Source organism: Delphinapterus leucas, chromosome 1 (genome assembly GCF_059928025.1).
Source record: "Delphinapterus leucas isolate spDelLeu-1000000601 "Yukka" chromosome 1, BTC_Dleu_Yukka2, whole genome shotgun sequence".
Taxonomy (NCBI): Eukaryota; Metazoa; Chordata; class Mammalia; order Artiodactyla; family Monodontidae; genus Delphinapterus; species Delphinapterus leucas.
Window position 1 is genome coordinate 151,664,757 of NC_143129.1, and position 24,892 is coordinate 151,689,648.

Below are 24,892 nucleotides of genomic sequence, written 5' to 3' on the forward strand. Positions count from 1 at the left end.
ATATTATAAATGAGAATATATGTGACCTAAGAGATAAAAGGAAGTGCTAATGGGGGTTGAAAGAAGCAAGAGGACATACCCAGTTAAGGTTTTAGAACATCATAGAGGAAGCAAAGTTTTAAAATGTCCCTTGAGCAGTAGATAGGATTTTGATGAGAGTGTGCCAATTTAAAGGCATTAGAACAGTAAGTCTTGGCTGAGTGGCACTTGAAAATACAGGTAAATTTGGGCCCTTCACCAATTCAGAATCTCTGAAGGGAGAAGTCCAAACAGTTGTATTTTTTAAAACTTTACAAGTGATATTGATGTGTAGCCAAGATTGAGAACTGTTCTGTTGTAGACAAAATTTATGGGCAGAATTCAGAGTACTGTTAGTAATCCAGTTTGTTCAGAATATAAAATAAAACAGGCATGGAAAGAGATTGGCTGAAAAGCCAAGTTGACTACCAAATTTCAGAGAGCTTTGACTGACAGTATAAGGAATTGTGTTTGTTTTAATAAACCTTTTAAGGTTTTTGCTTGTTTTTTTTGTTGTTGTTGTAAAACAAAATAACATAGAATTTACCATCTTAACCATTTATATACAGCCAATCAAGATGAAATGCTTATCTAGTACCACTAAGAGCTGACGGTACAAACCAGAATGCTGCCGAGTCTTACCCCGTTCTCCCAAAGTTACTGCACTTCAAATATACATTAAAGATACCTTGATAACTAACACTTACTTTATATATGTATGTCCTTTCAAGCAGCTCTTCTCCACTTGTGAGAAAAGAACCTGATGTGCCTGTATTCTTTCCAAATCCTCTGCTGGCGGAGAGTGTAAGCATGTGCTTCCAAAGTGGACCAACAGAGGGTGCCACTAACAGCTCTGTAACATCAGGGGAACCCAAAACTGAGCAAGTAATGCAACCCTTGCCTCATCAACCATCTGATAACCAGAAACGATTCCAGGATGTGTTGGTAAGAAAATGTAAAGCATTTCATCTTTTGTGTGATGGTTATTTAGTCTGGGGTATGTGAGTTAAGCCTTTCCTATCCTTAAACTGATTGGGACCCTGATATAAAAAGGTTTTCCCCAAATTAATGATATGTCACTTATTTCTTTTAGCTTTTCATAAATTATGATAACCTAAATTCAGTAACTCATTGTAAGCATGCCAGTCACCAGATACTTAGATAGCCAGGAAAAAAATGTCTTATTTTAAAAATATGTTGACATTATGCCAAATTCAAACTAAAGTTAGTACCAGAAAAATAAGCAAGAGTTTGCAGGAAACTTGAAAATTGGAAAGTAGTAGAATATTTATGATAATATTTACTGACTTTAGTTCAGATAAGCAGATTTTTATTGAATACTTAGCTTAGTGTAAGAAAATGAACTAAGTGGATAATATACAGATGAATATGACCGTCTCTGCCTTTGAAAACCTATGGGAAATAGCCCATGGATACCAGTAACAAATAACTATAGGACAGGCTGAGAAGTGCTGTAAGCAAAGGCAATACACAATAAAAAGGGGTAATTCTGTTTGGAGGAAATAGTCATCTTGGAAAAGCTAGAATGTAAACTGGGACTTGAAGGTCGAATGACCGTGGCTGTCACTTACCAATTGTAGACTTTGGAACATTTGATTTCTCCATTTATAATTGAAGGCTAATTAAACATACGTCATAGGGCCCTAAGTATTCATGAGTTAACACATATTTGTTATTTGCCTGCTAGGTCCTAGACTGGTGCTAGCAGCCGTGTGCTCAAGGGAATGAAGTATGATTTAATGTCAGGAAGGCAGAGATAGGATCACAGGTCATTCTCATTCAAAGCGAGAAAAGAGAGGAGTCAAATTTTCAAAGTAACATAAAGATCAAACTTATAACTCTGAAACATTATCATTTTTCAAATGAAGGCATGATTTTAAACTTTTGTTTGTAAAGAATTTACTATAAATCCTTAAAAATACTTGAAATATTACTCAAATGATTTTAAATCTTTTGGTTTTAAAATGAACAAATTCTGAACAAACATTCTAAGTTTTCTGTAGGATCTGATGAAATCGTTCATTCATTAAGATGGGCTTCTTTTATAAAAACTCCATAAAACTTGGCAAATGTATTTGATATTTTGTAGAATTTAGCAGGATAATATTTTGCTCTTCTCTGGCATTACTTACCACTATTATTTGCATTTTTGTTTCCTAAGACTGTTAATAGTGATTTTTCAAATATGTCCTTTTTCTTTTTTCATCAGGGTCAAGGGAACCACCTATTGAATAACTCCCACAAGGAAACTGAGCAGCCATCTACCAAAGCAGTAATTATCAGTCACGAATGCACCAGAATGCAGAATGTTTACCATACTAAAAAAAAAAACCATGATTCAGAACCAGTGGACAAAGATTGTGTTCTTAATGCAACCCTTAAGCAACTAAGAAGCCTTGGAGTAAAAATTGATTCTCCTACTAAAATGAAGAAAAATGTACATAAAGTGGATCATGCCAGGTAACTTTAAAATTTGTTTTAAAAGATAAAGAAAAATTTAAATGTATTGCAGCTGTCTCATGAAAAAAGCTATAAGCTTGCCACTCAATTCAATTGGCTTATCCTTTTTTCAGGGTCTACTATATGATGAATATAAGAGATTGTTTCTACCCTTTAGATTTTTCTAGTAGAGGAGAAGGTTATATACCTAAGTAATTTGAGGGATATTGGCCAACAATATGCTCTGGGAGTCTTATAGAAAGAGAAATGAGCTTTTGCTCATTTTTGATGTCTGGAAAAGTTTTCCTGGAGGTGATGGAGTCTGCGCCAGCTACTGGATGTACAGTTAATGCAGTTGTGCCATCTAAAAGGCAAAAACATTCCTTTTTGTGCGACTCCCCTGGTGGCGCAGTGGTTAAGAATCCGCCTGCCAATGCAGGGGACACAGCTTCGAGCCCTGGACCGGGAAGATCCCACATGCCGCGGAGCAGCTAAGCCCGTGCACCACAACTACTGAGCCTGCGCTCTAGAGCCCACGAGCCACAACTACTGAGCCTGTGTGCTACAACTACCGAAGCCTGCACGCCTAGAGCCCATGCTCTGCAACAAGAGAAGCCACTGCAATGAGAAGCCCACGCACCACAACACAGAGTAGCCCCCTCTCGCCCAACTAGAGAGAAAGCCTGCACGTAGCAACGAAGACCCAACGCAGCCAAAAATAAATAAAGTTTAAAAAAAGATTATTTCCTTTAAAAAAAATTCCTTTTTGTAGAAATATGTTTTGAAGAATATAGTTATATGAACCTTACTTATTGCTCACCAGTTCCAACTGGCCATGTTCCTCTGTTTAGATTCCTCTTCATCAAAGATCACCTCAACACATACTTGTTTTAAAGAGGATAAAATCTGGAAATTATGTTATTAAGGCTAGTGTGCTTTCTATTAATTATTTTTGATGTCATTTTCTAGTTATAAAAATAATACAATTTCATGATTAAAAAAAATATCAAATAACATGCAAGAATATCAGATAGAATGCAAAAGCCCCCACATCCCAGACTCCTCAGTCTGACTCCTCCTAGGTTATTTCTCTTAACTGTTTCTTTGGTATTCTTCTAGAAATGCTCTAGGCATGTTCAAGTATGTATCTGTGTGATAAGTGTTGCAATTTGGGGTTTTTGCTTAACGTTATATCTTAGGTACTTTTCTTTATAGGTATATGCAGTTCTTTCTCATGCATTTAAACAGCTGGATAATATTCTGTTGTGCCCATGTACTATAATATAGTGAACCCAAGTTCTCTATTAATGGACTTTGAGGCTGAATCTCTTATTTCTTATCTCAAACAATGCTAAGTGAACATCATTCTACATATACTTGTACAAGTGTCTTTGTAGGATAAATTCCTGGAAATAGGCAGGATCAAAGGATATGTGCATCTGAAGTTTTGGTAGATGTTGCCATTGCCCACCAAAATAGTTTTACTAGTTTGTATGCCTACCACCAGTGTAGGAATGAGTCTAGCATTTTTGAAGGTTTTATTTCAATACTCTTGGGATAGAGGCTATATACATCTGTTAAAATGCATAAATCACCCTGTTATCTGTGTGGAGCCCTTACGTTTTGGTATGGCTGCCTGTAGGGAATAGTTTTTTTGTTTGTTGGTTTGTTTTTGCCGTATACGGGCCTCTCACTGTCATGGCCTCTCCCGTTGTGGAGCACAGGCTCCGGACGCGCAGGCTCAGCGGCCATGGCTCACAGGCCCAGCTGCTCCGCGGCATGTGGGATCTTCCTGGACCGGGGCACGAACCCGTGTCCCCTGTATCGGCAGGTGGCCTCTCAACAACTGCGCCACCAGGGAAGCCCGGGAATAGTTTCTAAGTAATGTATTTCTTCATAGTGGCCACCCTGTTTTAATCTCTTAAGTGTGAAACATTGAAATGAATAAATTTTCAGTATATAATGAACTTGATTCTGTTTTTAAATGCCTATAATGAAATGGAAAGTAAAGCCTTTTTGATGTATCAGTGTGGAGTAGTCACATTCTTCTCTTTATTTAAATGACAGTTTATATTATAAATTTATGCTATAAAAATAGTACATGCTCGGGGTTGGAATTTTACAAAGTGAAGAAAATGTCATCTGAACTAATAACACCCAAAGAAAATTAGGAAACAAAGTTGCTGTTTTACTATATATATAATTTTGTTTATTTTTCTTTACTTACCATTACAAAATAGACATTTTCATTTAATATTGTGGGCTATTCCCATTTTTAATATTCAATTACCTATATGAGTTGAAAAATCCATAGATATACATTCATAGATAGGATTTTAGTTTCATGTAAGATGATTTTCTCAAGGAAGTAAAAGCTGATGTGAAAAAAATTGTTTTCAGTTCAAAACAATATATTAAATTAATCATTTCCATAGACGGGTAAACTGGCTAAAATTTTACAATGATATAGCTATATCTTCAGATGAAAACTTTTTTTAAAAAGCTTTATTTTATGTTATAAATTGTGTAAAATATTGTAGAGCTTTGGAAATAGAGTTTGATATTTGTTTTGTTTCCATTGTCAAAGTAATATGTTTATTTTGGAAACCTTGGAAAATTTAGAAAAGTAGACAAGGAAAACTCATATTCAGGGGAATTCCCTGGTGGTCCAGTGGTTAATACTATGTGCTTTCCCTGCTGAGGACCTGGGTTCGATCCCTGGTCGGGGAACTAAGATCCCACAAGCCGCGAGGCCAAAAAAAACAAAACAAAACATATTCATACCAACCAACTTCATTTATTATTAAAAATTTTGCTTTTGTATTTCCTTTTATTTTTCTAAAATAATTTTAACAGCAACCATTTATTGAGTGCTCATAATGTATGAGGAACTGTGCTGAAGTTTTATGCAACATTATTTCAGTTAATCCTTGCAATAATCTATGTGATAGATACTATTATTATACATGTGTTATAGATGAGGAAATTAAGTACCAATTTACTCAAGACCCCACACCTGTAATTTTAAACTTACTCTTCTAACTCCAAAGTCCATAGTTTTTTTGTTTTGTTTTGTTTTTTTTACTATTTTGCTCTATGTTTATTGCTTGTTTAATTTTTTGGTGGGGTCTTAACGGTGGTATATATTTTGCTGCTTTGTGTTTTGACCATACTGTATATACCCTCCCAAAAAAGTGTTTTTGGTTTTACACTGGAAAATAATCCCGTTTTCAAAGTTGTTGTAACGTCTTCTTAAGCATCATCTTTAGTGGGGAACTAATAAACCAGTAAGTAGGGCATAGTATTTGTTTACTTAACCCTTCCCCTCTTGTCAGAACTGAGTCAAATTGTTTTCAATGTCTTACTATTTTAAATATTGCTATGATAAACATCCTTTTGCCAAGATTGCATTTTTTAGGTTTAGGATTATTTCCTTAGACTAGAGTCTCAGAAGTAGAAAGACTAAGTCAAATGGTAGGAAAATTTTAAGGCCGTCACTACATTGCTTTCTGAAAGAGTAAGATTTTTACCTTCCCACCAGCTATATGTGTTAGTAGTTCACCAATACTTTTACTCATTTTACTTCAATAAATATATAATGAGCTGCTACTGTGAGCCAGCTATGAGAAATATCATGGTATACAAGATAACCTAGGAAAGACATCTTTCCCCTCATAGATCTTATAGTTCAGTGGAGAAGATGCACAAATAAATAGTCAATTATAAAATACTCTGATACCTGCTATGAAAAGGAAGGATATAGTATATCATGGAAGCACATAGGAGAGGTACCTAGCATATTTTCATACTGTATTATAATTACCCTATATTAAAATTGACCATTTTAAAGATCTGTGCTAAATTAGACCAAAAATTCTTAAATTATCTTTAATTTATGCATTATTAATGGATTCTCTATATTATTGTGATTAAAAATGAAACTGCACTGAAACTATTTCTCTAACACATATAAGTCATATTTTGTTGTCAGTAGTCTTAGGCTGAGAGGAGATTCCAAGCATAAGACTATCTAAAGCCTACCTAATTAATTCACGTTGTTTCACAGTTTGTCTTGAACTTAGTTCTTTTAGTATAATCTCCTACCACTCTCTACTACCAAATTCCAGTTTACCCATCTTTGGCATTTGCAAAGTTCCTTGCTGTTAGTTTTACCTGGGATGCTCTTTTTTATCTTTCTGCTTGCCAGAATCCTTATCCTTCAAAGCTGAACTCAGACGTCACCTCCTTTGTCTATGTTTCTGGGACCTCTCACCAGAATATTGATGTTTTGTACTCTCAGAGTACCTTGTTTCTAATAAATTATATAGCATGTTCTTGTGATAGCCTTTCCAGCAAGATTGTGTTTTATCTATCTGTGAATCCTCATTGCCTCTCCCACATTTGGTGGGTCTTCATGGATTGATAAAGGAAGGAAATCCAAACTACTCGGGTCATCACTGAAGTTTACAATGAATGCCTTATTTTTATAAGTTTCTCTGTAATACTTATTGTCAGTATTTATGGCCTTGTGTTGTTATCTTTTAACAGATATTGGTATAATATAGTTGGTGTGCTGAAAGTTCATAAGGCAGTTGTTTAGAATTTAAGACACATTTTTCCTATAGAAATAGTGTATAAATTGTAGTTTGGTATTCCAGAAAAGTAATCTTTGTAATCCTTGTAATGCCTGTTGTTGTCCTAGTTCTATAAACCAGCTACCTTTGTCATTGTACCTATGTGAAAACTTATTTCACATTCCAGTTCTGGACTGCAGGAGCATATCTTCTAGCCAGAAGAGTAGCTGAGACAGGGGAAGGAAGATTTCCTTTCTGTTTTCCTGTTCCGTAACACTGCAGATTAAGAAGGTCCAAAAACAGGAAAACAATGAAAGAAGGTCCCAGACATACCTAGAAATTGTAGGGAAGATGGAGGACTGGCAGCAGCCTCTACAGGCATATTCCCAATTGGAGTGACCTTTTGAATTCAAAACAGATCCTTAGCAGTCTCTCTAGTTATTTCCTTGCTCTCTACTTGAAAATGGTATGTTTTCTCTAGTTGAAAACCCTATGTAGGATAAGTACGAGGTAACTAATTGGGATTCAAACAGGACAGTAGTCAGGGTTGGTTTTCATCTTTAAGTAAGCTGGAATAATTCCCTTAATTGTTGGCATGTGACTCTCATATTTAAACATAAATGGACTCTCATCATCCTTTTGTGACTGTATATCTAATGAGATTCTAATATAGTATATCTGTGATCAAGGCTTTTAGGATTTGATCAGTGGGATGGCCTACTTTTGCTTTTCATCTTAATTACCCTAGTGTTTATATGCATTTGTCCTGAGCATTATTGATTTGTTTTGTTTTCAAAGTAATGGTGTTTCCTCCAGACCCCAAATCGAAACTAGCTAGTTGTGTCAGACAATGAAACTTGAAGAACCTTTTGAACTGATATTGATTGTTTTCATGGATTTATATGGATCTTTTAACTGTTCTATAAAAGATCTATTATTACTCAGCCATAAAAAAAGAATGAAATAATGCCATTTGTAGCAACATGGATGGACTTAGAGGTTATCATATTAAGTGAAGTAAGACAGAAAAACAAACGTCGTATGATATCACCTATATGTGGAATCTAAAAAAAATGATAGAAATGAACTTACTTATAAAACAGAAATAGACTCACAGACATAGAAAATAAACTTATGGTTACCAAAGGGGTTGGGGGGAGGAGATAAATTAGGAGTTTAGGAGTTTGGGATTAACGTATACATATTACTGCATATAAAATAGATAAACAACAAGGACCTACTGTACAGCTCAGGGAACTATATTCAATATCTTATGATAACCTATAATGGAAAAGACTCTGAAAAAGAATATATATATAAATAACTGAATCACTTTGCTGTACACCTGAAACTAACACAACATTGTAAATTAGCTATACTTCAATTTTTAAAAATGGTTTTAAAAAAAAAGATCTAATTCAAATTAGATCTACTTTTTCTTAATATTTAACATTTTGAATTAGAAGTTTTTATTTGCCTTCATATTATTTACATTAATATTATCTATAGATATATATTTTTAATATGTACAAGTCTGATTTAATATGCAAATTGCTTATAATTTTGAGGAAATAGGCAAAGAAAGTAGAAAAATGACTTTATATTCAGAAGATATTAGCACTATGAATATATCATAAAAGAATAATATCTAGATAGATTGGTACTATCTCTTCCATCTTATTAAGACAGTCTCCAAAGCAGTAAATACCAAGAAGGTTGAGGAAGAATTCCAAGGTAGTTATAAAGAACAGCATTATTAAGCACATTCTTCCATTGTTTGGTAATGACATCACTGGTTTTAGGGGATATTGATGGTTGCAAATAGTCTCTTCAGAATTTCAGGTACTTTTGAGAATAAAAATACTTGATAGTTATTTGGGTTTTGTGAGGGTAGGGATGCAGGCAGTGGCTGGCATGTATAAAACAGCTGAATTTCTTCCTTGGATGGTATGGAAAGTCATAGCATATTGTTTGACTGGAATATAATAATAATATAATATATTGTATATTATATATATATTATATATATAATATAATAGTACACAGAGGACTCTGATTTTTAGGGAATAGAAAAACTCTGATAGCAAAATACAAATTGCTGAATACAGTGTAGTGAAACAGTGGTTATAGAGTCCCAGAGAGTAAGGCAGACCTGGGCTCAGCTTGCCAGTTACTAGCTGTTCAACTTAGGGAAATTAGTTAAAATCTCTATTCCTTTGTTTTCTCAACTGTAAAATAAAGATAATAATACCTATTCATTCAGTAAATATTTATTGAATGCCTACCCTGTGCGAGGCACTGTTCCAGGCACCAAGGATACTGCAGTGGTGGGGGAAAGAGACAAAAAATCCCTTGCCCTCATGGATTTTCATGAGGGAGCTAGACTATAAATAAGAACTGTGAGTTAAATATATAGGTAGCCATAAGTGCCGAGGAGAAAACAGAAAAGTAGGGGAAGAGAAATGTGAATTGTTGTAATGGAGAATAAGGTTGAAATACATGATAGGGACAACCTCCCAGAGAAAGGTTTCTGCAAGAATTAAATAAGGCACTGAATGTTTAGCAGAGTGCCTGGCACATAATAAGGCATCAGTAAAAATTAGCAGCTATTATTGTATATGTGATATACAGGAAAAGGCAAGTCAGTTGATTACTGTTAATGAGATAAACCAACCAAAGTGAGTGAGGATTATATCTAACAAAAGAAAATTGGTGTATACACACACACACGCACACATGTCCATATCCAGAGACTGGTTGATATTTTTCATTCATTACAAATGGAATCTCTTCAACTATGAACAATGTAACATTCTGAGCTACTCACCAAATCTTGTAATGTTATATTATCAGATGTGTTTTCTGTTTGATTTTATTTATTTTTATTTTACCAATATTAAAAAGCTTTACATTTTGGGGTCTTATATTTGGTCTTAAAACCATAACTGATATAAATTTAGGAAAATTAATTTGTGTTCCACTTTCAGTCTTTGCATCATGGATTACCTTCTAGGTTATCATAGTTACCCCTTGAATGTATCTGGGTCATCAAGACTTAGATGTCTGAGCTCTCAGATAAAAAGCACCATCAAGCTTAAAGCTGAAGACTTACTGTTACCGTCATAGAATGGAACATATTTACAGTTACACTGTTTAGTACTCAAAATAAGATAAATGATGGCCTGCTCTGTTCTGTCTTTCAGTGTGTTGGCATGCATCAGCCCTGAAGCAGTGATCTCTGGATTAAACTGCATGTCATTTGCTAATGTTGGCATGAGTGGCTTAAGCCCCAACGGTGTGGATTTGAGCATGGAGGCAAATGCTATAGCTCTGAAATATTTAAATGAAAATCAGCTGTCACAACTGTCTCTCACTCGATCAAACCAAAATAACTGTGACTCATCTTTTAGTCTTCTACATATTAATACAGACAGAAACACAGTGGGCCTTAGTTTAATTTCACCAAACAACATGTCATTTGCAACCAAAAAATACATGAAGAGATATGGACTGATTCAAAGCAGTGACAATAGTGAAGATGAAGAGGAGCCTCCAAACAATACAGATACCAAGAGTGAACACTTAGTGAATCAAAACCTTACATGCATAGCTGAACAACTTGATTGTCAGAAAGAGCCTTCTAGCAATGCTTGTGAGATAACTACTTGTTGTAACTGTGACTCCATGGGCACCCACACAGATATGCCAGCATTGAGAAATATTACAAATGAAGTTGTTCAGCCAAAAGCAACACCACGGTTGAATGAAAACCCAGATTTCTTGTTAAAGAACCTTAAATCAAGTCCTGCAGTGAAACTCCGAACTGGAAAAGCAGAGTTCACCCAACATCCTGAGAAAGAAAATGTAAGGGACAGTCCGATTTTTCCTGAAAGTTTGAAACCTTCTGACACTTTAAAGCAAATGAATAGTATGAATTCAGTAGGCACCTTCTTAGATGTGAAGCGTCTCAGACAGTTGCCAAAATTATTTTAAACTTTTAATTCCCCCGCCCTCCTGATATGAGGATGGGATGTCTCCTGAAGATACTTATGGAAGCCAGAGCCTTTTGATAGTTTTGGAATTCCTAGTCATTCTAGGGATCACTCTTTCTTGGTAGCAGCTGATGGCAAAGAGCTGAACAAGTGACCTGATTGTCTATGAGATGGCTGGCTATTAGGAGGGCTAAATGCCCTTTGTTCAAATAGTGGTGTTCAGCATCACTGGATTTTTTTTTTTTAAACAAATCCTAAGATCAGTTATTTCAACAAATTTAGATAAGCAGATGCTATCCAACTATGAATCTGAATTGCTCTTTTATACTGTACATTTTGAAAAGTGAGTCTGTTTTCCTAGCATTTTGCATCTACCCAGCATCACCAAAAGAATATAAAGTTATCATGACCCTGAGTAAATTAGCTAAATCAACCCTTATTGAATTTAAGGGGAAAGTTTTATTTTTAAAAGTAACTTAAGATCTTTTATACAAGGAGTATAGATGTTGTCTTAAGATGCATATTTGTTAAATACTGTGGAAGTAAAACTTTTGCACTCTTGCGGGTGGATGTTAATGTAACATTTTCAACATACAGCGCTAGCTATCACATAATAAGAAAATTACTGAGTATGAGCGTGTTTTATAAACTTTGTGAGTTTTTCAGATGTTTTAATATTTTTTAATGGAACTTAATAAAAATGTCTAGATTGACTACTTTCCTTTGTCCTCTGCTGTAGCATATCCTTCTCCACTTTTAAAAAAAAAACTTTTTAGACTCCCCAAAAATTACAAAAATGATACAGAGAGTTCGGGTGTACCCTTTATCCAGCAACCCCCAATGATAATATCTTATATAACCATAGTAAATGATCAAAACCAAGCAATTGACATTGGGTACAATATTAGTAACTAAACCACAGACTTCAGGTTTCGCAAGTTGCTGCACTCATTTATTTACTTTTTGGTGTATAACTATGAAAATTTATCACTTATAGATTTGCATAACCACCACCACAATCAGCGTACAGAACTGTCCCATCATCACAAAGAAACTCCCTAGTTCTACTCCTTTAAAATACAGCCTCCCTCCAACACTAACTCCTGACAACCAATGATCTGTTCTCTATCACTGAAGTTTTGTCATTTTGAGAATGCTAATATAAATGGAATCATAGTGTGTAATTTCTTGAAATTGGTTTTCACTCAGCATAATATCCTTGAGATCCATCCAACTTGTTTAGTGCATCAGTAGTTGCTTCCTTTCCTCACCTTCTTAAAAAATAAGTTTTAAATTGTTATTTCTGAATGTAAATGAAAAAGTCCTCATTCACTTGAGAGAGAAAGCTCTTCTGCTGAAGTTAAATTAAGACGTCGTTGCCTTATATCAAAATTTGAGATGTAAACTGGAGAGAAATGGACTTTGGGTCTCTAAATACCCAGCTGGGGCCTTCTAAGGTAATAATCTGATGAAACAATTTATACTTAGCCAGCCAAAGTATGGCAACATGATGCTCTCTGCTGTTCCCCACTGGAGCTAGGCACCAGTTAGTGTACACTTCCCTGTTACATTGCCCTTTCAGGTTAAAATCAAGACATAGAAGTGTCACTGATGGTGATTCTCTGTGTTTACCTTTGTTCCCATTGGCAACGTCTGGGGCTTCGGTTATTTTAATAAATATTTTTAAAATCCACTTATAGCTTTCATTGGAGTAAATTTTTAAGTAATGGAATTGTCATCGCCACTTCAAGTGTGTTCTGTTTAACTTTAGCCCTCAGTGTTTCACCCAAGAAGTCAGTGTAAGTACAATTTATATTGCATATTATGTAAAAAACTGAGAGAATGCTGATTCACTGACAGCCTCATTAACTATACCATTATCTCTGGGAATCCTGTAATTTTCACACCAAACAAGAAGCTCTCTATCTGAGCAATAAAAACTGAACCCAAGGCTTTTTAGGCTTTTTTTTTTAGCAATACAAACTGAACCCAAGGCTTTTAATTCCATCGCTGCTGTTAGCACATCTAATTCAAGGCCTCTGATAAGACACTTAAAGCAGTTTTGGAGACTGAATTTAGACTGTAGATTAATTCAACAAAACATGTCTCCTACTAACATCCAGAGAAGAGGGACCATCACTGAATCCTCTCTAGAAGTTATCTAAGAAGATAACTCACTCTGGAAGTTATCTGACAAATTAGTATCTACAATAGCTTTTCGGCATCTTTGGAAACAGCATTAATACGGGAAAAGTTGGATGAAAAGACTTTGGAGATGATTGCCTCTCAAGTGACGTTTGTCTGAATTTCTTTCTTTCATCCAGTCCCACAGAATACTGTTTATAGATATGTGGGTGCTACGTCAAATGGAATAAGGAAATGATGGAGCTTCTATTACCTGGGAAAGAAACCTGTTAGTCTAGGTCCTGGCCAGTCGGCACCTCCACACAACCTTCATCAAATGTCCCTTCACTCAACCTCTGAGCCCCTTGATGGTTAATTACTCTATGCTCACTTGTCCTCTGCCTTACCCTGCCTGTGCTAAATAAGCTCCAGAGAAGTGGATGTAGACATGTTAGACATAAGTCTTGCCTTTGCCAGCTGTAAAGGCTCTAGGGAAAACATACACACTGGAAACAGTGGCACAACCGTATGAGACAGTGTATGATGAAAAGCCAAAACGAGTGATTCGGACTATGAGGAGCCACAACAGTGTAATCACGATAGCTTCCATCTTTTAAGACTTAACTACATGCTCACAGGGCGCTGTGCAGAGCACTTCACATGCCTACGAGACACAGATCTTGAGCTGAATGAATGATTTTGAATACTACAGTCAGTGCTATTTCAGGTATGTGCTGTCCTCCAAGCTGCCGGCCTTATTTTCTGCCAAGAAGTCCCCCTGCCCTTTAGCCAAGACCAGAAACTACTGGTTTTTTAGTCAATAGTCCTAAAGAAGGGAACCCCAGCTCTGTTAATATTAAAGAGTTCACATCAATGATTTTGCATCGTGGTAACCTCTACTGAGTACTGTAACGGCTCCAGGAAGTTAGTGGAGCAAAAGAGTTTTCTGTGCCCTTGTTTTCTAGACATTTCTCTTTTTTTTTTTTTTTTTTTTAAGATTAGTATATTTATTTATTGGCTGCATTGGGTCTTCGTTGCTGTGAGCAGGCTTTCTCTAGTTGCGGTGAGCAGGGGCTACTCTTTGTTGTGGTGCGCGGGCTTCTCATTGCGGTGGTTTCTCTTGTTGCAGAGCACGGGCTCTAGGCGCACAGGCTTCAGTAGTTGTGGCATGCGGGCTCCAGTAGTTGTGGCTCGTGGGCTCTAGAGCGCAGGCTCAGTAGTTGTGGCGCACGGGCTTAGTTGCTCTGTGGCATGTGAGATCTTCCTGGACCAGGGCTCGAACCTGTGTCCCCTGCATTGGCAGGTGGATTCTTAACTACTGTGCCACTAGGGAAGCCCCTAGACATTACTCTTGAGGGCAGAACCTTTCCTAGCTCCTAGATTAACAGAGACCTTTATGCCTGCAAAATAAATTTAATGATAATGTCTTAGATTTGCAGACTGCTTCACACTCTTCAAAGTGCTTTCCCACACATTTCCTCATATAATCGTCACAACAAAAACCCAACTGAAGTATGTATGGCAGACGTCATCAACCTCTTTCTACAGACACAAATAAGGTATAAGGTGGGCCAAGGTCACACATTTATAGTTAACAACCTAGTCCTTCATAGCATCCAGCCCAGCAGTAGCCATTCCCTCCATTCTTCCTCTCCCCACCGGCACCTTTTATACCCCTAGTCATTCAGCAGGTGTCTAATGTTGATTCTGCTGGGCTCTGGGCTGGGATGCTGAGCATACCGTGATGCACAAGACAACTTGTCCTGTAGGATCTCGATCTAATGGGGGAGACACATGCAAACATTAGCAATACAGTGAGGTCAGGGCTTATAATAAAACTATATGACGTGAGGATATATTAAGAGGACGGTTATTTTGCGAATGCTCCAGGTTTTTCCAAAATCTTACAGGAGCAATATGGAAGAGAAGGGGAAGATGTGATATTTCTGATAGAGGGAACAGCTTGTTGGAAAGCATGGAGATCTGAATAGGTATAGCATTGGAGGAGGGGGTTTGGGGCAGGAAACCAAAGATAGGAAGGGAAAAAAGACACATCTAGAAAGAACACTGAGTTAGGAGTCAGCAACATTTGGGTTCCACTTGTCCCTCTGCTCAAAATTCCATAACGTTGGGCAAGTCACGTCATATCACTAGGTTTATTTCCCAGTTTTTTAGGTATCTCTAACATTCTGTGATTGTATGAAATGTTAACACAGAAATAGGTTGTGAGGAGTGATTTATAAGTCCAGAGGAGGGAAAGGCTTCTGCAAGAGATAGCATTGGAATTGGGCCTTGAAGCATTTTGAAGGATTTCCACAGTCATCGATGAGGAAAAGATTTCCTTACTTTTAATAATACCTAATTATTTAACACTTTAAAAAGAAAAAGAATTCCGTTTTCACCACCAAAATGTTGAGTAATAATATCTGTTCAAAGAGGTACCAACATCTCTTTCTCCAGCTCTGAATTAATACATTCCCTGACTTTAAGGAGCTCAAACGCCAGTGTGGAAGAAAACATCAAACCCACAGAAATGGGCTTAAGGGTTTGCAGGCCTGGGTGATGTTCCCTATCTCCTCTCCGCTCCCCAAACGGGAACTGTTTGGATCACAGAAAACATCCTCACAGGAAATCCTGCTTTCCCACCTCCTGGTAAGAGGCTGAACTCCAGGAAAAGGATGGATTTGGGGAGAGCCCTGTGTCCTGCCTCTTCACGGGAGGTCTGGGACCAGGAGGACAAGAGGAACTAATTAAAAACACAATGGAAAAGGCGATGTCAGGTATTCAGAGCTGCAGGGCCCTCAGAAATCACTTGGTCCTCACTGTACAAATGAGGACATTAGGGCCCCAAGAAAAGGGACTTGCTCAAATTCACACAGCTCAGTAAGCACAGAGCTCAGGCTGGAACTCAGGACTCCAGCCTCTCAGAGCATGCTGTCATATGCCATGGTATTTGAGTCAGTAAGTCAGGTACCAAGCATCAAACCTAGTCTTGCCTCCCCCGCCCCCCATTTGCCCTTCTACCATAAAGGAACGAAAAGGCTATGTGTGCATGCGGGCAGTACACACACACACACACACACACACACACACACACACACACACACACACACACACATTCCAAATGCTCCCTTTGCCTCCACACCATCCATGGGCTCAAAGCTCAGGTTAGATGCTTCCCCACTCCACGACTCCTCCCCACCCTGCAGGAAGCCTTCCCAGAATCTTCTTGTGGGAGTGATTTTTTCCTCTCCTGACTTCTCATTACCCTCCCTCCGGTCCTCCTTTTGTCCTCTTCCAGATGATTACAGCCAGCTTGTATGTTGGCTGTGAGTGCCCAAGCTGGGAGCTTCTTGAGGGCAGGGACCATGTCTGATCGCCTTGTCCAATGAAGAGTCACAGGGACAAGGTCTGTTGAATGTCCCCATTATGTCTGGGACCTTGTGCTAGACCCTTGGGAGCAAAACCAAGAAAGAGAAGGTTTCTGGTAGACACCTGCCACTGTAAAGATGCATCTATGCATGCATGGACATAGGTGCAGAATCCCACTCATCGAACACTTATCTCAGTCTCGTTAGACCTCACCCAGTCCTGGGAGGTAACAGCAGCAAATGTGCAGTTTCTCATGCAGTCACAGAGGTACTCACGACCACAGAAAACTGGAACAAAAGCAGAGGAAAAGACCTGTAGCGAGAGGCAAGATCCTGGTTGAGGGCTGTGGTAGGAGCATGTGATGGCGGAAAGGAAGACAAGATTATTCTTAGAGATCTTTCTGAAGATCAGAAACTGCCTGTTACAGAGTCAGTACAGTTTGCTTACTGCCTTGCGGATCATTCAGGTCACAGAGGAAAGCACAATTACGTTTGTTCTCTCATCTAATCACCATAACAACTCAGTGACTTAAGAACAATAGTTAACATTTACTGACTACATCTGCTATGTACTAAGCCCCTTACATTGTTAGCTTACTTATTCCTCACAAAAATATGAGGTAGATACTCTTATTATCCCCCATTTTAGGGAGTAGGAAACAGGAACAGGGGGGTTACATAATTTTCCCCAAGGTCACACAGCCAATGTGAAGAACCAGGTTTCAAACCCCGGCAATCTCGCTCCAGAGCCCTCGCTCTTCACTCGAGCATTCTATGGGGACTATCCCTGAGAGGAAATGGACACTCAGTGATAAAGTGCTGTGCCCAAGGGGCACACGGTGGAAGCCAGGATTTGAATATAGGCCTGTCTGGCTTCTCTTCTCCTTTTTCTCCTCCTCCCTCAGAGCAGAGGGTTGAGGGAAGCATGTGTTTCCATTCCCTAAAGATCCTGTTCCTACCTTGATAAGGTGATACCAGGTCATACATGCTGGCTTCACCACAGCTGAGTCAATCCTGGTGAATAACTTGCTCCAAACGCCCAGAATCACCCCCAGGGGGTGCGCTGTGACTCTCGCCTCCTTCCCCTCCCCCACCCCCAGCACGGAGAGTACCACCGAGCCAGGGAGAGTCCAGCGCCCCACCCCCATCAAGTCCTGCATTCCCTGGGCCACCCAGGAAGGGGCTGCGACTCACAGCCTGTGTAATCGCGGAACCATTTCTCTCTCCTACAAGGGCCAGACAGGACGCACTTGCACGTTCTCTGGGGCTGTTTTCTAGAAGCCGGAGGGCTGACCAGTTCTGTTTCCTCTAAGCTCATGGCCCAGGTTCCTGCTGGGTGGTGTCGCTCTCCCGCAATTTCTTTCTCCAGTTCTGTCTCTGTCGCTCTTATTTCTTCAAAATACATTTGTGGTGCTCCTGCTCTGTCTCTGTGATAGGCTGGGACGTGGACAAACCAGACACGGTCCCTGTCTCCGAGGCCCCCATTGGGGTACACAGAAACCCGTCGCGTGTGGTTGGCACCACGATGGAGGGAGGTTTAAGGGCCACAGGAGAAGGAGCTGGAGGCAGGAACTCCTGCTCTGCTGGAAGTCCCAGGCCAACCAGAGTCCCTGGCTCCCTCTGTCTTCCTCCAGGAGATTCACCTGGTGTTCACCCTTGTCCCCGCCTCCTCCTGCCTCCCCTGTGCAGCAGGGCCCCAGCGCACGGTCCTGGGAAAACAAGACAGTGTTGGGACTAATCCAGGAGAAGCAAGGTACCCAACTGTGTGCTGCCAAAGGCCCTAGATCATGGACATGATTTCATTCGACTCCTCTCCGTTCTCCTAAAGGTGCGCCTTGGCTCCTTGAGGGCAGCCCAGCTGGGCTCTGCATCCTCTCCCATCCCCCGCAGCCAGCACGGGGTCCAGAACTACCGCTCCAAAAGTGTTTGCTTAAAATGGACAAACGGGCAGGGGCTGTGCCCACTGTGCAGATGAGGGAACTGAATTCCAGACAGGACAGGAGATTGCGCCCCCACCACGACTTTTAGTAACAGAATGAGAAGGAGCCCAGGTTTCTTACCCTAGGGCAGGGCACGCTGTCTAAGAAAGGGGAGCATGTCTTATTTGTCTCTGTCACCCAGGCACCTAAGATTGTCTAGTTGTCTGACACGAACTAGATGCTTAGCAAATGTGGAATAAAATGAACGAATGGAACTGGGTGGCATGCGATGTGGAGAGCCCTGGCCCCCCATTCTCGCTGCATCTACCACGGAGTCCCTGCGGATCACTTGAGCCACAGTCACACTGAGCTGCTTGCTGTCCCCATCTGTGCCCTTCATTTCCCACCACTGGGCCTTTGTACTTGCTATTACTCTTCCCTGTCATCTGCCCCTGTTCCTCACAGTGCAAGCCAGATGACACCAGTTCTGTAAAGTCCGGTCTTATCCTTCCTGGCAAAATAAACATACACACACACACACACACACACACACACACACACACAGTCTCTCCTGGGTTCCCAGCACACTTTGCACACTCCGTCCTAGTAGCATACTGATTAAGCTGCACTATAATTCTTTGCTTGTGTGTCTGTCTCCTCCATCTTAGGATCCCTAGGTCTAAATACAGAGCTGGTGCAAAGTAGAGGCTCCTCATAAAAAATAAGAGCTTCTATGTATCAGATGGTGCTAGGCTCTGTGCTAAGTTCTTTCTATATGTCTCATAATCTTTCCAACAATCCTGTGAATCATATGTTATTTTTACCCCCACTTTAGAGATGAGGAAACCGAGTCACAGAAAAGTGATGTAACTTGCATAGGGACACCACCTACTGAGTAGCCAAGGAGGAACTCTAGCCTAGGTTGGCCTAACAATCAGTAACATATGCTTAACCACACCATTAGGCTCTGCCCTGTGGGAGGGTTCCGGGCTGGATGCACAGGACCCAGGCCATGTGGACAAGAGGGCTCCTGCTGCAGTGTTTTCCTGGTGACTCAGAGCTGGTGACAGAGTCCAGTAGGCCCGTGTGTGTCTTTAAATGGTGACTTTATAAACTCTCCCCTTCCCTTTCCACCTTCCTTTCCATCACCCACCCCCTCACCCTGGCCCAGAACAACTGACAGACCAGCTTATAACTCTCTGTCTGGTCTGACTTGTTAGAAATATGACAAGGGAACCGAGATGTCTGTTGGTACGGGTACCTGTGGGGGAACTGGAGTTCTCAGTGAGAGTCGGAGCAGAGACCGAAAAAAGAGGAAGGAGGCAAAGATGAGAAGTAGATTAAGACAGAGACAGAGAGTGAGGACCAGAGACAGGAAAAAGAGCAGACCCAGGGAGAGAAACAGAGACAGAGACAGAGAGCGCAAGCTTGAGATAGAGGTGGCAGAGATGAGAGGCAGAGTGAAAGAAATGATAAGAGATAAAAGGGAGAGAGGGATCCTGTGGTCCCCTCACCCCTTACATTCCCTATTACAGATGAGGAAACTGAGGGTCAGAGGGAATGACACTACTTCCTGGCAGATGTCTCTGTCACTTTTCTAAACACCATTCATTTAGTTCCTCTCGTGTCCCCAGATACGTACGAATGCCTGCTGTGCTGGCCCTGAGCAGCACGAGTTGGACTGTAGTGGAGGGTTCAGGGGGATGCTCATCAGAAGAGCAAGAGGTAAGAGGAAATATCCACGCAGGATTGACCAGGGAAGGCTCCCTTGGACAAGATACGATTGAAACTGGGCCACAAAAAAAGGTTTATAAATGACTTTATTGAGGCATGATTTATGTACAATAAAACACATCCAGTTTGAGTGTACAGTTTGTTGAGTTTTGACATGCATACACTCATACAATCACCACCACAATCAGGATATAGAATATGTTCATTACCCAGAAAGTTCCCTTGTGCATTTTGCTGTCATCTTCCCTCTACCACCACCCCGATCTGAGCTCTGTCATATTATAGATTAGCTTTGCCTTTTCCGGAGTTCCCTATAGGTGGAATCAGACACTAACACGCTCTTTTGTGTCTGGCCTCGTTCACCGAGCATAATGTTTTTGAGATTCCATATGCTTGCATGTATCGTAGTTTGGTTCTTTTTTTATTGCTGTGTGGTATTCTATTGCATGAATGTACCACAGTTTATCCATTCACCTGTTGCTGGGCATTTGGATTGTTTCCAGATTTTAGCTATTATGCATAAGGCTGCTATGAAGATTTATGTACTAGAGGTCCTGTGGATATGTTTTTCAATTCTCCCAAGTCAACTGCATGTTTATAAGGAACTGCTAAAGACCCACCAAAGTGGTTGAGTCATTTCTGCACTCCCTTCAACAACGTCTGAGAATTCCAGTTGCTCCACATCCTCACCAGTACTTGGGATTGTCAGCCTTTTAAATTTTAACCATTTTAGTGAATGTATCATGGTATCTCATTGTAGTTTTAATTTGCATTTCCCAAATGCAAGTTTGCACATCTTCCCATGACATTTTGGCTATTTGTTTATCTTCTTTAGGGTCACAAGGGATTTAAACCAGGACATACCACAAGATTTTTAAGTAGTTCTCCCAATGTAGCAAATATTTCCTTATAGCCAGCAGGAATGGAAAGGTCTTTGGGTCCAAGCTGACATGGGTGCGACTGGCTGAATCACCTTGGGTAAGTTGTTTCCTCACCTCTTAAGTTGGGGTCACATTAGCAGCCCAGCAGGGTTATTGTGGAGGATGAAGTAACCAACAGAGGCAGATAGAGGAGCAACGCAGGCACACACAGCAGGTGCTCAGCACATATAGTCCCCCTCATTGATCCCACCCACAAGTATTTACATTGCACAAGGGCCAGGGCCCCATCTGGGTGACCAGTAACAGCTATTTGCTGGCCAGAGGGCTGGTGGCTGCACACATGTTCTTCTGTCCTTTTCTGACAGTTCTGGGAGCAAAATCATTTATGGCAGAGCTGTGTGGGGTTCTCGCCTTGTGAGGACAGACCCACTTAGGTACTATTGGCTCTATAAGTCTGGGGAGCAGCTCTGGTCTTCTGGATGCTCCTGTACGAAGCATGGGTTAGGGAAAGGGAAATGGCTTCAAAACATTGGGAAGCACAGTGTTTTCTAAATACATTCAATTCTTTTACATTGGTCTTTGCGACACGAGGGTTGTAAACCAGAGCAGTGGTTCTCACAGTTTTGTGCTCATCAGAAATCACCTGGTTGTCCTGTTGGAACACAGATTTCTGGGCCTCACTCCCAGAGTTTCTGATTTAGCAGGCTTGGGGTGAGGCCCGAGAATTTGCTTTTCTAACAAGTTCCCAGGTGATGGTGATGGTCCCCTTTGAGAACAACTGAATTAGAGTGAAGTCCTTTCCATCCCTGAGCATTGTGATGGCAGCGCTGGGTTTGGCAGCACAGAGATGACTCTCCTCACATCTCAAGCTTGGAATTCTGGGCTCAGATGTGCTTACTGAGGAGGCGAGGTTCTTCCAGGGCAAGTAATGGAGACAGTGGTCATATGGAGGTAGAAGGGGGAAACAATGACATCTCAAATCAGAGTTTTTACTGTTAAAAATAATCCTAAGAACAGTATGATGTATAGACAATTATCAACTCTCTTGTAGAGATGAGGAAAGTGAAACTCAGAGATTAAGTAACTTTCCTGGAAACATACAGCAGGCAAGTTGGGGAGCAGGGTGGGAACTCAGGACTGCCTGACTATTGTAATTCTGCTGCCCTAGGTGTGCAATCTGACCCCACCACCTACCAGCTGGGCGTTCTCTGCAAGTTGCTCAACTTCTCTGTGCCTCAACTGGCTACCTACAATAATGGAGGTAACGGTAGTCCCTAGTCACTGGGTTGTTGTGAGGATTAACTGAAATTGATATTTATGAGGTGTTTAGGACAGCACCTGGCACATAGTACCACCATATACGTGTACTGAAAACAAACCTGGCTGACCACAGCGGTGCACACACACTGCATCCCTCCAGGGGACAAGCTCTGGGGAGAAAGCTCAGAGATTGCCTAGGACGCAGAGACAGGGTAGGCAGAAAACACTTGAAAAAAATTTAAAGCCTCGAATCTGGGGGAGAATCCGGCCTTTGGTGGGGGTAGGGGACAGGTCGGAGAGTGGCGACGACGCCCTCAGGCCCAAAGCCCCAGAGCCGGGCTAGGCTGTTCTCTCCAGGCTGCTCCCTCCAGGACCAGACTCCGGACGCACAAGTCTGGGTCCCCACGTCCCCTCCCCCTCGACATCCCCAGCCCAGGAGCTCCGGGTTTCCTGCCCGTCCGAGGCCCCTGCTTGGGGCAGGCGGAGGAGGGGTGGCATTTCCTGGCGGGGCCGTGGGCAGCGTCACTCGCTCCCGGACACTCGGACAGCGCGCTGATCGACAGGCACCAGACGCTATTTCGGGCGGCTCTCGGCTCAACGCGCAGTTTCCGTTTTTCCATCGACCGTCGGAAACGGGGAAAGGGGGGAGGGTGTAGACGTCACGAGCCCCCAACCCCAGGCAGGGATTTGGGGGACAGGTCAGGATGGTTGCCAGACTGTCAGAATCTGGAGCTTCGAGAATAGAGGGGGATGGGGAACATCACCTCCCCTCGCGTCTCTCTCGCGTCTCTCTCTCCCCGCTAGGCAGGGCTGACAAAAGCCTTGCTTGTCCAACAGCCTGTAGGTGCCTCGAAGGCACCTAAACTCAAGAAATTGAAAACCAAATGCAGAATCCCTCTCCGTTTCCCTTGGCTTCCAAGCCCCCATCACCTGGAATAACACTCCCATCTAGGCAAATACAGCCAGAAACCCAGAGGGTTCCTGGATTTCTCCTTCCCCCTCATCCCTCAAACCCAATTCTTATAAACCCGATTTTGTATCCTAAATACATGTCATCTGCATCTGCCTCTTGCCATCTCTCCTGGCGACACCCTAGTCCACACTCCCCCACATACCCCTTCTCCACCGTGCAGCCAAAGAGCTTTCTAGAAACGCAAAGCTGATCTTTTATAGGACATTACGCACCCCCTCTAACCTAATGAACAAAATGGTGCCCCCCTCCAAATTCTTTGAATTGTCCACAGCCTTGCTCCAGCCAGTACTGGACTCTTCTCTATGCCTTTCATGAACCTCAAGCCCTTCGGTTCCAGCCCTTGGCTTACCTGGAAGGTTCCCAATGCTCACTCCTCTACCTACCCTCAGAACCCACTCTCCGATCTCAGTCCAGGCATCAGTTTTCAGAGAAGCATTCCCTGGATGGGCTCTCCTTTTTTTGGAGGGGCTCAAAGATGTGAAATGACTGGCCCAGTGGTGCCACAGCCCAAGGGTGGCAGCACTGGGCTTTGAATTCAGAATTATATTTAGTGATGCAACCAAGCAAAGACAACAGGGACCAGGGGAGGGAGAGATGAAAACCAACCCCCGTTGCAGAGAGGCTTCAAGAAGGAGGGAGCAGAAAGACTGAGTCTTGAAGGATGGATGTGAGAGGAGAGGGTGCGGTAAAGCAGAGGCTGACACATAATGGAGGGTGAGTTGAATTTGATAGCAGTGGGTGATGTGTGGCTAGAGCCGCGGGGAGAGAGTATGAGATGGGGCTGAGCAAACCACAGAGGTTGGTCCCCTGAGTCCCTGCTGAGCAGTTGGTGTGGCTGGGCCAGGGGAGGCCTTGTGGCAAGTCCAGGAATTAGACTCTTTTCCTCAGGACATGGGTAGCCCTTCTCCCATGGGATTCTGTAAAAGTTACCTGTATCCATATGGCATCCTGACTTCCGCCAGAGAGCATGACAGGAACAGAGGGAACAGGCTGCACTGGATTAACTGTATCTTCACGGAGAGTTGCCTGGTGGCCAAGGAGGGGCCAGACTCAGACTGCAGCCACACTCTGGGCTCAGTCCTCTACTGGCACTCAGTCTGTGAATTCTCAGGCGTCAGAAGGAGCTCAAAACCGGAGATGCTAGAAGGGCAAAGCAGCCTGGCATGTTGGGTAGAGCTGTGGACTGGGAACTGGATAATTGAGTTTGGGTCTTGGCTTTTCCTCTAGGTCACTGTAAGCTTTGGTCAAGTCACATCTCCTCATGACCTAATTTCCTTCCCTATAAGGATAGACCAGAACTCCTGTGTGCAAGTGCACATGATGTCATGCTGGGCTCCAGGCTGGTAAGTTTCCACAGATTATTGCCCTCACCACCTTTTAAAGATCATCTTATATAATCCTCATAACAGCTCTCTGAGGTGAAACTGAGGTTTGAAACTAAGTGACTTCTATTTATTTATTTATTTAGTTTTGGCTGCGTTGGGTCTTTGTTGCTGTGCGGGGGCTTTCTCTAGTTGTGGCGAGCAGCACGGGCTTCTCCTTGCAGTGGCCTGTCTTGTTGCGGAGCATGGGCTCTAGGCACGTGG

The 24,892-nt window shown here is 41.4% G+C and overlaps 1 protein-coding gene across 3 annotated transcripts in view; it reads left to right on the top strand.

Annotated features, from left to right (window-relative positions):
* Positions 1–12,851, top strand: part of STIL (STIL centriolar assembly protein) — a 63,367-nt gene extending 50,516 nt beyond the window's left edge. Inside the window, exons 16-18 of one of the 3 annotated variants that reach the window (XM_089923092.1) lie at positions 750–963; positions 2,249–2,499; positions 10,256–12,851. In XM_089923092.1, the coding sequence (XP_089779218.1) occupies positions 750–963; positions 2,249–2,499; positions 10,256–11,045 (1,255 nt within the window). In that variant the 3' untranslated portion in view covers positions 11,046–12,851. The remainder of the gene's footprint in view (positions 1–749; positions 964–2,248; positions 2,500–10,255) is intronic. The other 2 variants (XM_089923081.1, XM_089923088.1) reach the window with 2 other exon arrangements.
* The last annotated feature ends 12,041 nt before the right edge of the window (positions 12,852–24,892 follow it).